Below are 12,413 nucleotides of genomic sequence, written 5' to 3'. Positions count from 1 at the left end.
TATTCGGGAATATTCCACGGATGTGGCAACGCTCTTCAGATTGCACAAGTGCAAGCGAGATGGTCATAGTAGATTTCGCAAGTGCAAGCGAGATAAACTGCTGATGAATAAACGATAGACGAAAGTAAGGTATAAAGAAACACGCAAAGACACGAAATTTAAGTGCAAAACAGAACGCCCAAGTAAAAGTAGAGTTGCAAAAACCTCCATCGATAAACATCGAGGTACGCGTTTATCGCTGTCGTTGCACCACTAGTGAAAAGTATTTAGCAGAAATAGATCTGAAAAAACGACATATTTCGAGACTATTTCGGTGCAAATACGCAGCATAGTTCGTGGCAACTTGAAGGCAGTAACAAGGCAGCGAAAGCAAGCATAAACAGAAACAGTGAAAGATGGGCGATGTGATGAATATCGACAGCATAATATCTCGATTGCTGGAGGTGCGTGGGGCTAGGCCAGGCAAGAACGTTCAGCTGTCAGAGAGCGAAATTCGTGGTCTATGCCTGAAGTCGCGAGAAATTTTCCTCTCGCAGCCCATACTGTTGGAACTGGAAGCACCATTAAAGATCTGTGGAGACATTCACGGCCAGTACTACGATTTGCTACGCCTGTTTGAGTATGGCGGCTTTCCACCAGAGTCGAATTACCTGTTTCTGGGCGATTACGTTGATCGCGGAAAGCAATCGCTAGAGACCATCTGCCTGCTGTTGGCCTACAAGATCAAATACTCTGAAAACTTCTTCTTGTTGCGAGGCAACCACGAGTGCGCTAGTATCAATCGGATCTATGGCTTCTACGATGAATGCAAAAGGCGATATAGCATTAAGCTGTGGAAGACATTTACCGATTGCTTCAACTGCCTGCCTGTGGCGGCCATCGTTGATGAGAAGATCTTCTGCTGTCACGGCGGCCTCAGTCCAGACCTGACATCTATGGAGCAGATTCGTCGCATTATGCGCCCCACTGATGTGCCCGATCAAGGACTGCTTTGCGATCTATTGTGGTCTGATCCCGACAAGGACACCATGGGCTGGGGCGAAAACGATCGCGGAGTCAGTTTCACCTTTGGTGCCGAGGTGGTGGCCAAGTTTCTTGAGAAACACGAATTCGATCTCATCTGTCGGGCACATCAGGTGGTCGAAGATGGCTACGAATTCTTTGCTAAACGGCAGCTGGTCACTCTTTTCTCGGCGCCCAATTATTGCGGTGAATTCGACAATGCAGGGGCCATGATGTCCGTGGACGATACACTGATGTGCTCGTTCCAGATTTTGAAGCCAGCCGATAAACGTAAAAAGTAATATCATCATTTAAATCCCAAAAGTCTTTTTCTATACAAGAAATACAAACAAAAACCCAACAAAAAGTAAAACAAAAAACAAATACTAAAAAAACAGCTTCAAAATACACACACACATCATAGAATGAGAGAGAGAAAGAGAGATTAAGACGAGGTGGAATCAACAAAAACCAGCATAAAATGTAAGTAAACATTAAATGGAATTATTAAATTTCAAATTAATATAAAAGAACCGGATATGGTGCGTCACCTGAGAATTTCTTATCACCTAACTTGGTCAATTTTATCGACAGACGGGGCAGCAACAACAACAACAGCAGCAGCAGCAGCAACAACAACAAGAATGAGAACCAGAACCATCACCCAAAACAAAGCCGGAGGGATAAGCAACAGCAATATGGAAATACACGACACAACAAACAAAAAAAAACAACAGAAACACATTGAAAAGAATGATTATTAAACAAATATATATATATATTTATGTAGAAAACATTTATTTTGATTAAAAGTTACAACTCATATATACATACATATAGATATACTGTACACTTACACATACAACTCGTAAATCCGTTAAATTCCATAAAGCCCTTTTGGCCTCCTAATCCTACTAAGTTTGAGTACCAGAAAAACGAAAGAAACTGTAAAAGAGAGATAAATGAATGTAGAGAAAATGCTTGCCAAGTAAAATTTTAGACAAAAAAAAACAAAAAGAAAATTAAAAATTCTCACCTTGAAAATGGAAATTAATGTACGGATAGAGCCCCATCATCTGCACTACGCATCCCTTTAAGCCCCCATCCCCGACACCCCAGAAAACATATACAGTAATATATGTACATGCATGTAGGGATCTTCTTTTTTTTCAATACTTTCTTGATAACACTCCCTACCACTCGAAGATTTATATGTTTTCTTTAACCTTTCCGCCTTCCTTTCGCCCCTTCTTTTTTAGATGTGTTTATTAAAATGAATTATTATTAATATGTATTATCCATAATCCTTTGTATTAAATAAACAAATGATATAAAAAGTGTATGAGTTGTAAAAATCGAAACTGATTTCAATAAATACATATTTGGAAAATCCATATATTGGCCAGACAATTGGTGTATAAGTACATACATATGTAGTTGCAGATGCAATTGCAGTTTTTCCAATACTTAAAAGTTCTGGGAACCAGTTAAATATATCTGGGACTAACAATTAAACAAAATGATTCAAGGAATTCACAATTATATTTGTATTTGCTAATATGTCAATACTTTCATTTAGGTATGTACATTTATAAAGATAATTTTCATTTATCTTATGATGGGATGTGTCATAGTGAGAATCTTTTAAGAGAGAAAGTCTTTATTTAAAATTCATTCATTATTTTCGCTTTTGACTTCAGCTTGGACGGATGAATTTTGATTTTGATTTGCACTCGCGTCTGCCTTGACATCTTTTTCCAATGCAGATGGCGTAGTTTCTTCGATATTCAATTGTTTTTCGGCAACCAATGCCAATTCGCTATCTTCCACGACGTCGGACGTCGTCTTCTCGCTCTCCACTTCTTGTTTAACCGTGTCCAACAGTTCGGACACTGGATCTGGCTCTGAATGAACGTTCTTCTCCAAAGTGACCTCCGACTGATTTTGTAAGTCTGCCTCGGTCTGATGCTTCGCTTGGACTACAGGCTGCTCTTTTAGCACATCCGGATTGATGCTATTAATAATGGCCCGCAAACGCTGGATTTCCTCATTGGCGGTTTGCAGGTCCTGCTGCAAGCGATCGTACTTGTCCTGCTGACGGCGTACAACCCCAATGTTATTACGAATGTATTCCATAGGATTCTCCGGACGTTCTTTAATAACGCGTATGAAGATTTTGGTAAGCGAATCGACGACGCTGCCGCGCTCCAAATAGCGGCGGATTTCATCGCGTTTCGGATCGATTGGCTACGACAATATTAAGGCCATATGTCAATAACTTTGTTAAAAAGTTTTTTATTTCAACTTACCTTGAAGGACATCGTGTTAAAATTGGGTAAAAAGTGATAGTGTGCCCCTACTAACATAAAATAAAAATACCAAATTTGAAAATTTGTCAACGCGTTTTTGCAAAACAAATTTAAGCAATTTCGTAAGTTACTCTTTGGGAACTTTTCCCAAGTAGCAAAAAAAAAGTGATGCACCACCCATGTGGGCAGTTAACTACAGGACTTAAGGATCTGCTAGGATGTGCGAGCGTTTTTAATTATAAATCTGGCGTGCAGTTTAACTTTGGCGCCATTCTATGGGTTATAGTGTTGGCTAACGTACTTTTAAAAATCAGTTAAATTTTAAGCATCTAATTTTAACGATATTCTAAAAACTTGTAAGTTTTATAAAAATTGCAATCCTATAATTTTGTATCCTTTGTTTATTTGAATTTTCTGATGTGAATTATTGTAATTTATATCAAAGATAGATTCATTACTTATGCGCATGTCTTGATTTTGCTGAAGATAGATATCTATTTCTGTCCCACATCAGATACAGACTGCTGCTGGAGGAATTGGTGAAAAAAAATTGCTGCTACTGACAAGTATTCAATTCAAAAGCATGCACTCCTTTGAGAACAGCTTTGTCAGAGGACCGTCACCATCTTACTCGGATGATGCCAACTCGGAGCAGGCATTGTCAGTGACATTACCTATTGGAGGAGCTGGAGTTGATTTTGATTTTTGTCGTGACGATTCGAAAACCGACACGGTGGACTATTTCGATGAGAAGTTCAACAGCGACAGTTGCTCGCACTTACATCCAGGGCGACAGGGTCGCAATACCTTTGCCTTCTGGACAATAGTGATAATTTTGCTTGCCCTGACTGTGGGCAATATGATTCTGACACTGACCATTGTTGGAGTTCTGCGGCTGGGCAAAGGTGTCCATGGAATGGAAGTCATACCAGAGGTGGATGTTATTAAATTTTATGGCACCACCGACATGGAGAAGGTATATACACATTCGATTGGTCAGATTCATGGCTTCACGGATGTCCCAGTGTCAATCAGCAGCGATGCTGTCGAGAACGCAGATGGAGTTGAAGACGGCTTACACGAAGAGAGCAGCGCAAACGAGGTACATGTGCGCGTTTTCCGTAATGGAAATGGCAATGGACCAGCACAAGAACGTGATCGCATTGTTATCAATAAGGAGGGCATTGTCATTCAGGCAACAAATCTGTTTGAAGTCAAGGATCCAACTGATCGGCAACCAGTCTTCACGACCCATCGTCCTCAATACAATATACCAGCTGGTGTAAATGTTTTACAGGCTAAGGCTGTTAGTGCCAGCGGCATTTCCAGTCCTTTGGATCAGCCATTATCCATTGAGAGTGACGGTCGGTTGGCCATCAAAGGATCTGAGGGTGCACACATGGATGGAGCCAACATTCAGGTGCAAGCCGAGCATCATGTATCCATTAACTCATCACAGGGAGCTACCATACTGGAGGCTGGAGGAGGTATTTTCTTGGATATGGAGCGCATACCGATCATTAGCTCCGAACTGGGACTACGTACTGGCAGTGTTCAATACAAGATTTGCGTCTGCATGCCTCAGGGAAATCTATTCCGCATTGCCATTCCACGCGTGCACAATGGCCCCAAAATATCCTGTGCCCACTTTAGTGGTCATGATGACCCCTGTGAGATCAACTAAGCAAATTAAAAAAATAAAGAAAACACAGTCAATTGTTGATCATCATATGCCTAATCGTTGCATTTTTTTTTTTAAGCAGAAACTTACAGTAATCGAAAGTGCGGGGAAATAATAAAAGAATTGTTCCAATCGATAAGGATATAATACAGAAATGGTATTCAATACGCCGAATAAGATTGTACACTGTGCCTTTGCCTTGGTTGGGAAGGAGTAGCTAAAAATCAGATATCGAATTCCGTTCAAAAACTAATTACAAATAAGGTTCGAGTTGGCTGGTTGTTGCAGAAGAATAATTTGATGAAGGCAAGGCTAGTGTTGTTGCTGCTGCTGCTGCTGTTGATAACGATTTGTGTTGGATGTTGCTGGAGTGGCCGCCACATCTGCCAAATTGTCTGGTACCATGCTAAGAAGCTCTGCTTCACTTAGCTGCGCCAAACGGCTTCTGCTCTTTCTTGCCGCTACAAAGAGAGAGAGAGGAAAATCGTAAATATATTCTCATCGAATTGTAATAGGTAATTACTTACCTATAACTGGATATGAACTGGTTGTGGTAATTGCATCTTCAGGATTGTATTCCTCTGAATTAAGAGCATTACTTGTGGTCTGTGTGTCCGACGATTCCTTTATGCTAGCCAGAATTTTTGATAGATTTGGTGGTATGGAAATGCCGGCAAGTATATTAGACGATGTTGTCGGCTTACCCTGTAAAAGATAGGTCAAATTCCGAGTTAAAAGATTTTTATGATAAATATTATTTAGTTAACCTACAGAAGGTTCCACATTGAGCAATCCAGCAATTTCTTTTTGCTGGGCAGCAATTTGCTTATTGATTTCCTGTACTTGACGCTCAAGATCACCTTTGTTGGAACGCTTTTCATCATCTGAACTGCCACCGGGCGAATAAGGCGCATTGGGATCATCTACTGGTATGATTAGGTGACCAGGTGGTTCATCTACTGCAAATATAAAATAAAATAATTAAGAACTCAAGTACTGGCAAATATTTCAGTTCATATACTTTTCTGTAGCTTAGCAATCGGCGCTTTTATAATAGCATCAATATCAAACTCATCGTCCTTTGAGCTAGTGGAGTGAGAGCTACGCTTCCGTTTTGGACTGGTTGGCGGTGTAAATGTGGTTGCCGAACGGGATTTCTAAAAGTGAAAATGATTATTGAAAGTATTTCCCAAAAAAGAGTCCTTTAATATCTTTACTTTGCTGGCTATGTTGCTGCTGCTGCTGCTGCTAGAATTGATCGTGTTTGCACTGGTATTTAAAGGTATTGGAACTGCCGCAGTTCGCTTGCTAAGACATCTCACGATGATTCCCAGAAGTGTGTTCGGCCGCTGTGTATCCTCATAGAAAGGTACGCGTTCTGCCGTTTGGAGAGCACTAGGCAAATGGTCTTTGGTGCCCAGTGGAAATATATAGAAATCGCGTATCTGATCTGAATCCGTACCAAGCACACCCAAGCGTTGACGCGAATCCAAGTATTCGTAGAACTGATCGAAACTTGCCGTCTCACTGGGGCTTTGGGGAAAAAGATTCACAATGATAATCTCTTTGGTGGGACTCTTTTTAATCTTTTTTATATAGTCCCAGACATTGACACGAGTGATGCGACCAATCACATCCAATTTGTTGGGCAACAATTTGGCCAGATTCTGACAGTTGCCATGTACGGGATGAATGATCACTTGAAAGTCGGCTACATCGACCATATGGAGATTTCCGGACCATAAAGGTGTCGACCACGCTTCATTTCCCTGCACATATCGAACATACTTGTCCATTGGAGTCGTAGGTAGCACTTTTGTTGGCGCTTTTAGATTTGGTTGTTTGGCGGTGGGCAACTTTAAGTTGGCAGCCTGTTCCACAGTCTTTTCAGATTCAAGAATTTGATCGATTAAGTTATAAGTAGGCAATGGTTTAGTTGGTGTCTCCTCCGTTTTCTTTTCGATAACTTTCTTGGGCAAGGGCGAAGAGGATGCAGCTAATGGTGAAGGGATGGCGCTCTCATCATGCTTGCCATCGGCCTTTTCTGAATCGTTGTTGTGAGGATGTCGACGATGACGTTTCTCCAAACTGCGACTGCGACTATGTGACCGACTACGGCTCCTGTTGCGCTGGTGATGATGACGGTGATGATGGTGATGCTTTTGGCTTTTGTGTCGCTTCTCCTTGGAACTCGAACGCTCAAGACTACCATCAGCTTCACTCGAATGCGATTGAGATATCTTAGCTTCTACCTCCACTTGCTTCTCCTCCGTTTGCGCTTCCTCATCCGGCAGAGTGACTTCAATTTTGGGGTCAATGACTTCCTCGCCCTTGTGTGTATTCACCAAATAGTTTTGAGTGCACGATAGCATGTCCAATTCAGATTTCTTAATCATATCCAATTGATGGCGGTTCTCCTCTTCACGCCATTTGGCCAGTTCCTGGCTGGCCAATTGTTCGGGAGTCATTCTAACCAATTGTTTAGGTTCCACCTGCTTGGCACATATTTTTTCAAAAAGCGTTTTGTTCTTGCGATCCTTGATGTTGAACATAAGTGAGCGATATTTGGATTTGTACTTCGCTCCAGCATCGCGTCCAAACGAATGATACATTTCTGACTCCACACTCTTGGCAAATTGCTCCACCTCCAACGATGTTAGCCATTTAATGGCCTTATCTTTATTTGCCTCTTGTGCCTCTTTAATTCTAGCCAGCAATTGCTCTTTGAGAGTTCGTCGCACATTGACTCGAATTGGTTCAGATTTGGTACTACCGGCTCGCACTGGAGATGCCACTCTAGAAGCGACTGGAGCCTTTTCCTTCTCCCTTTCCTTTCTGCTTACAGGCGTGTTCAGAATCGTTTGGGTTGTTGGAATAGAATCAGTTTTGGGTGCAACTTCGGCCAAAGCTTTTGGTTTCACAACAATCGTCGTTTCTGGTGTTGGAGGACTTGATCGTTTGATCGGTCGTTTCTCTACAGTTGCCGTTGGCAACACCTCGAATGTAGGATTATCCTGTAACCATTTCTTCAGTTGTTGGGTTGTCGGTGCCAAATGACCTGTGAGTGCGCGTCCAGTGCGTCGCTCAAATACATTGATCTAAAAGAGAGCATTAAATCAGAAGTGATTACTATAAATATTAGTCAACTACTTACACGATCAACTTTGGGCATGGAAATGTCTGCTTGTCGCAGCACATCCTCAAACAAATCTTTTTTCTTGTTCTTCTTGGCGTCGTGTGACAAATTGGCGCTAGTTGTTGGCGACAATGACATTACAGGAGGAGTCTCTGGAGTTTTTACTGGCATCTGCTGTTGTATAGCTGCTTGTGCATATTTCCTGATGCACTCATCGCTGCAATACACCGATGAATTGGAGCGAAGTATTCTCTTGCAGACCACACAGGCAGCAGTTCTCTCCGCTTGCCCACTGCTGGCACCCAGTTTAATAAAATTCAATTGCTGTTGATGCAACACTTTGCTAACAGGAGTTTGAGATGCAGGAGGATTAGTGTTAGGGCTTATTGATGATGCAGCAGTGGGTGTGGGTAGACGTTTAATTAAATGCTTTGTTTGAGGCGAAGCACTTCCCGGAGTTGATTTCTTTGGCGTTAGAGCCTCAATTGTCGGTGCTCCTGCTCCTTGAATGTTTAACATATCCGTTATCCTTGGTTGGGACTGTGAAAGGATTAATAATCAATAATAATACTCTAAGCAGCCGAATCGATTGTTACTCTTTTTTATCTTACCATCTCTTCCTTCTTTTTGATACATTTCGGACACTTCCAATCGATACCCTTTTGCTCCATTTCGAGACCCATGGCTTTGGTAACATTAACACAGGTGCCATGATACCAATCCTCACATAGATCGCAACAAATCATGAAACGATTATTGTGTGGCTGACGACAAATACACCAAAGCCTGTAAATAAAGCAGACATTCAAGTTAAGTCTATCAACTAAGGTTTTTGGATTAACTAACTTATTTGGATCATCGTCGTCCTCTTGAGATTCGGATGCCTCTGCATCGGTGGTTTGGCTGGCAAGCATCTTTGTATGCGACCGTCTGGGCACAGCTGACCGTCTGGTCATTGATGGTTCCCTGGGGTTTGTTCGTTTAACAGATGTGGCTGCAACTAGCTCATTGCTAATGCTGCTGTTACTGCTGTCCATGACATAGTCAGATAACGATATGTTACTTTGATCCATGGAACCCGGAACTGAAGTATTCTGGGCCCGACGCTTGGCCCGCGTGGTGGGTGCCTCAATGGGCGGTAGATAAATAATGCGTCCATTGCCTCGCACAATTTTCGTATCGGGACGAGGTGACTCTGGATCAGCAACTGGAATTGTTGTACTTCTTGAGGGCGTACTACTGGCCATTGGAGGCAGGGGTTGAACCGTTAACTAATAGAGATTCGATACATTATTATTGATTTGAAAAAGAAATCGATTGAATTTTGTTTTACCTGAGAATCCGGTGCTTGTTGCAAAATCGGAACAGGAGAGTCCAGAGCTGGTACAGCATTAAGTAGATCAAGCTCCGTACTGGCAAGGACCTGTTTAACCACTTCGGCCTCAAACTGCTTATCCTCTTCGATAAGACCGACCACATGCTGAAGAAAATCGGCAGTAATCTCATCCTCATCTGGAGTCTCCAACAAACGGGCATTGCTTATGTCAATGGTGTCCACAGTTGTTGACTGATTTGGATTCTGATCAAAATTTGATGCCGTTTGATCCAATCCCTCGGCGGTGCTTTCCAGCATCTTGACCAGTTTTGGTATACTCTCATCCACATTGACTGGAGGTTGTTCAATTAGTGAAGACTTGAGCAACTCATCCTGGACTATTGAATTAATGAGATCGAGTTGCTTGTCATTCTCGGCTGCCAGTTCCGATGAGCTTTGATGTGTCTCAATGACTATCTGAGCGGGCAACTTGTGTGTAGAAGCTGTCGTCACTCCGATGGGCATGAAACCCTTGTTAAATGGTTGCATCGGTGACATGTGACGTTGGCGGTCCGGAGTGGAGGATGAAGCTGATGGAGATGCCGCAGTTGATTTTATTTTACTACTCTCGCCCAACAGACTGTTAAGATTGGTGAAAACACCTTTCGGACTGGCAATATTTTTATTAATAACAATCTCTTTAACCTCTTGCGGTGGCGGAGTCGTGAATACGCCAGATGTTGTTGGATTGGATTGAACTCTGCCTACTTGCACAATGGGTATACGACGCATTTTGGCAGCAGCAGCAGCAGCAGAAGAAGAAGCCGCCGCTTGGTTTGTTGGTGTAGGCAATCGGATTATTTCATTTGATGTAATTACCACAGGAGGCGTCTTCCTCGCCACTTGTGTATGTGGCTGTTGTTGCTGTTGGGCGGGACGCATCTTTAGGAATGATGTTGTCTGCATATTACGACCCAAAGCTATTACTGTGGGCGGGGCTTTGTTCGCTGATAACTGAATAATTTGACCTATTTTAGGTGATGCCTGATCTGAGGCCAATACCCGGTTCGGTTTCTTCCTCAATAGCTGCTGTTGTTGTTGTTGAACAGGAGACGAAACTAAAGTCGGAGTTGTTGCCGCAGAGGGAGTGTGCGAAGTAAACACAGAGGAAGTGGCTGGAGGTAACTGCTTGCCTTGTTGTTGCTTGGCACGTTTTATGGGTACCTTTAAACGTTGTTTCTTTTTACTTGGTACTCGATTGCTGCGACTTATGTTAAAGTCCATATCACTATCCCGGTCATTATCCGAATCGCGAGATTCTTCACTCTCCTCACTTATCTCCTCAGCGTCCAAGTCCGAACTAAAGGCATGCTCATCATCTTCGATGTTATCTTCAACAGGTGTAGTGGGAGGCGGTGAAATGATTTTAATCAAGTTTCGTCCGGGCCTTTGAATCGCCTTAACAGCTATGGTATCCGGTTTCTCCTTCGGTAGTGCCTGCTGCTGGTGCTTCTGTGACTTTACGAGAATTTTTGACGCTGGCGGCGTTGTCGTCGCCGTGGTCGTGGTCGTCTGGATACGTCGTTTGGTATTAAATAATTTAATATTTCCTGGAGGAGCCTGCATAATAAGCTTGCGACCTTGGGCCGCCTGTCTCTCCATGGCCATACGCTCGGCCGTCTTATGATTGCGCATCTGCTCGGGAGAGGTAAAGGGCGTATAGTTGTGGTCATTCCTAATGATTTCCAATAAAGCATCCGTTTCAGGAGTTCGCTTAAAGATTGATAAACCTGCCAGTTCTGCAAGAAAAAAATGTAAGCATTTAAAATTTCTCTAATAGAATTCCAAACTCGATCAAACATACTCAAAGCATTTTTTACCACGACATCGGCTGTGGTTTCCGCATAGAACTGCTCTACACTGAGACCCACAACTTGTGGACGTTCCTTGGGCTTACGCCGCTTACGTTTCTTTACTTTCTTAGGCTTACGACCAGGGCGCTTCTTTACTCGAACAGCTTCCGTTTCGGTTTCGGTTGAGTCGTCATTATACAAACCACCGCCAACATTACTGCTATTATCCTCATCATCATCGCCAGTAACGTGATCCATTTCACTCTTGATCTCAACGCACTCACTGTTGTCCTCATCGTCATCACCGCCATCGCTCTGACTACCATGGTCATCAGCGCTTTCCTCATTCTCTGAATCATCGCCGTCCGAGTGGTTTGTGTCCAGAAATCGCTCCAACTCTTCTAGTCGCTCGGCTTCCTCTTGATCCAGCATGCTGGGAGTGGGTGAAGTTATTCGTACCACGCTTATGGTCGAAATTGATTTTTCCTCTGAAAATAAGACCTCCACATATTAGAAAACTTTTTCCAACAGGTGCTTCATATCATTTTATTACCCATAAGGTTCTCGATGGCTCGCTCATCGAAGGAAATGCCATTTTTTCCATAGACCACCACAAGATTGGAATCGGCGTCGGCCACAACCCGGGCGCTTGATGTCTCGGTAAATACCGAACTGGACATTGTGCTCCAATCCTAAGAGGATATTTGGGACCTGTCAATAATGCATTTAAAACACAACTACCAAACAATTATGGCAATTTATCACTGTATATTGATATTGCCCATCGGCATATGTACGTATGTTCCGGCTGGGGCCGACGCGCCGACTTCGACTTGTGCGATTGCCAATAACGGACACAAATAGCTAAAGGTTGCCCAAATCTCAATATACAGTAAGCGCGGGCATAAAAACTATTATTAATTTGCCGAATTGCGCGTTTTTCTTTATTTAAATGCAAATTTTTTCGACAAAATTGTGGGCATAAATTTGCAATATAGTGTTGCCAGATGCCGCGAAATGTTTCTTTAGGTATGGCAATACTATTTCAAACTCAAATTGAGCTGCATTTCTCACGTTTACAATTTTACTGTTAATGACGTACAAGCTGAAACTAGTT

At 42.6% G+C, this 12,413-nt stretch overlaps 4 protein-coding genes across 6 annotated transcripts; 2 read left to right on the top strand and 2 right to left on the bottom strand.

The window, feature by feature from the left end:
- Window positions 1–153: 153 nt before the first annotated feature.
- LOC6650266 (serine/threonine-protein phosphatase alpha-2 isoform) lies at window positions 154–2,396 on the top strand. Its single transcript, XM_002073961.4, has 2 exons — window positions 154–1,485; window positions 1,597–2,396. Exon 1 carries the CDS (start codon window positions 396–398, stop codon window positions 1,302–1,304), a length of 909 nt encoding a protein of 302 aa, XP_002073997.1. The 5' UTR covers window positions 154–395; the 3' UTR covers window positions 1,305–1,485; window positions 1,597–2,396.
- Window positions 2,397–2,525: 129 nt separating this feature from the next.
- Window positions 2,526–3,379, bottom strand: LOC6650265 (c-Myc-binding protein homolog). The gene is made up of 2 exons (XM_002073960.4): window positions 3,312–3,379; window positions 2,526–3,249 (listed from the first exon to the last, which is right to left on the bottom strand). The coding sequence occupies exons 1-2, from the start codon at window positions 3,366–3,368 to the stop codon at window positions 2,674–2,676; spliced, it is 633 nt and encodes a 210-aa protein (XP_002073996.2). The 5' UTR covers window positions 3,369–3,379; the 3' UTR covers window positions 2,526–2,673.
- Window positions 3,380–3,798: 419 nt separating this feature from the next.
- Window positions 3,799–5,049, top strand: LOC6650230. Its single transcript, XM_002073959.4, has one exon. It carries the CDS (start codon window positions 3,895–3,897, stop codon window positions 4,993–4,995), a length of 1,101 nt encoding a protein of 366 aa, XP_002073995.2. The 5' UTR covers window positions 3,799–3,894; the 3' UTR covers window positions 4,996–5,049.
- LOC6650229 lies at window positions 4,924–12,310 on the bottom strand. Of its 3 annotated transcripts, XR_006954748.1 has the most exons (12): window positions 11,850–12,310; window positions 11,308–11,784; window positions 9,462–11,242; window positions 8,975–9,399; window positions 8,740–8,914; window positions 8,147–8,668; window positions 6,210–8,090; window positions 6,014–6,149; window positions 5,764–5,951; window positions 5,520–5,697; window positions 5,083–5,453; window positions 4,924–4,991 (listed from the first exon to the last, which is right to left on the bottom strand). XR_006954748.1 is itself a non-coding variant. In XM_023180810.2 (11 exons), exons 1-11 carry the CDS (start codon window positions 11,974–11,976, stop codon window positions 5,305–5,307), a joined length of 6,039 nt encoding a protein of 2,012 aa, XP_023036578.1. In that variant the 5' UTR covers window positions 11,977–12,310; the 3' UTR covers window positions 5,028–5,304. The 3 variants fall into 3 exon arrangements, 2 of the variants coding, with proteins under 2 accessions (XP_023036578.1, XP_002073994.2); XM_023180810.2 differs by lacking the exon at window positions 4,924–4,991 and having other exon boundaries at window positions 5,028–5,453; XM_002073958.4 differs by lacking the exon at window positions 4,924–4,991 and having other exon boundaries at window positions 5,028–5,453; window positions 5,764–5,948.
- Window positions 12,311–12,413: the final 103 nt, after the last annotated feature.

The sequence above is a fragment of the Drosophila willistoni genome, chromosome 3R (genome assembly GCF_018902025.1).
Source record: "Drosophila willistoni isolate 14030-0811.24 chromosome 3R, UCI_dwil_1.1, whole genome shotgun sequence".
In the NCBI taxonomy this organism is placed as follows: Eukaryota; Metazoa; Arthropoda; class Insecta; order Diptera; family Drosophilidae; genus Drosophila; species Drosophila willistoni.
This window is presented reverse-complemented; position numbering and strand designations above follow the sequence as displayed.

Coding starts and splice junctions, on each gene's coding strand:
- LOC6650266 (XM_002073961.4), top strand. CDS start 396: ATGGGCGATGTGATGAATATCGACAGCATAATATCTCGATTGCTGGAG.
- LOC6650265 (XM_002073960.4), bottom strand. CDS start 3,368: ATGTTAGTAGGGGCACACTATCACTTTTTACCCAATTTTAACACGATG. Junction 3,250..3,311: donor TTAACACGATGTCCTTCAAG/GTAAGTTGAAAT, acceptor ATATTGTCGTAG/CCAATCGATCCGAAACGCGA.
- LOC6650230 (XM_002073959.4), top strand. CDS start 3,895: ATGCACTCCTTTGAGAACAGCTTTGTCAGAGGACCGTCACCATCTTAC.
- LOC6650229 (XM_023180810.2), bottom strand. CDS start 11,976: ATGTCCAGTTCGGTATTTACCGAGACATCAAGCGCCCGGGTTGTGGCC. Junction 8,091..8,146: donor CCATGCCCAAAGTTGATCGT/GTAAGTAGTTGA, acceptor GCTCTCTTTTAG/ATCAATGTATTTGAGCGACG. Junction 5,952..6,013: donor GATTGCTAAGCTACAGAAAA/GTATATGAACTG, acceptor TTATATTTGCAG/TAGATGAACCACCTGGTCAC.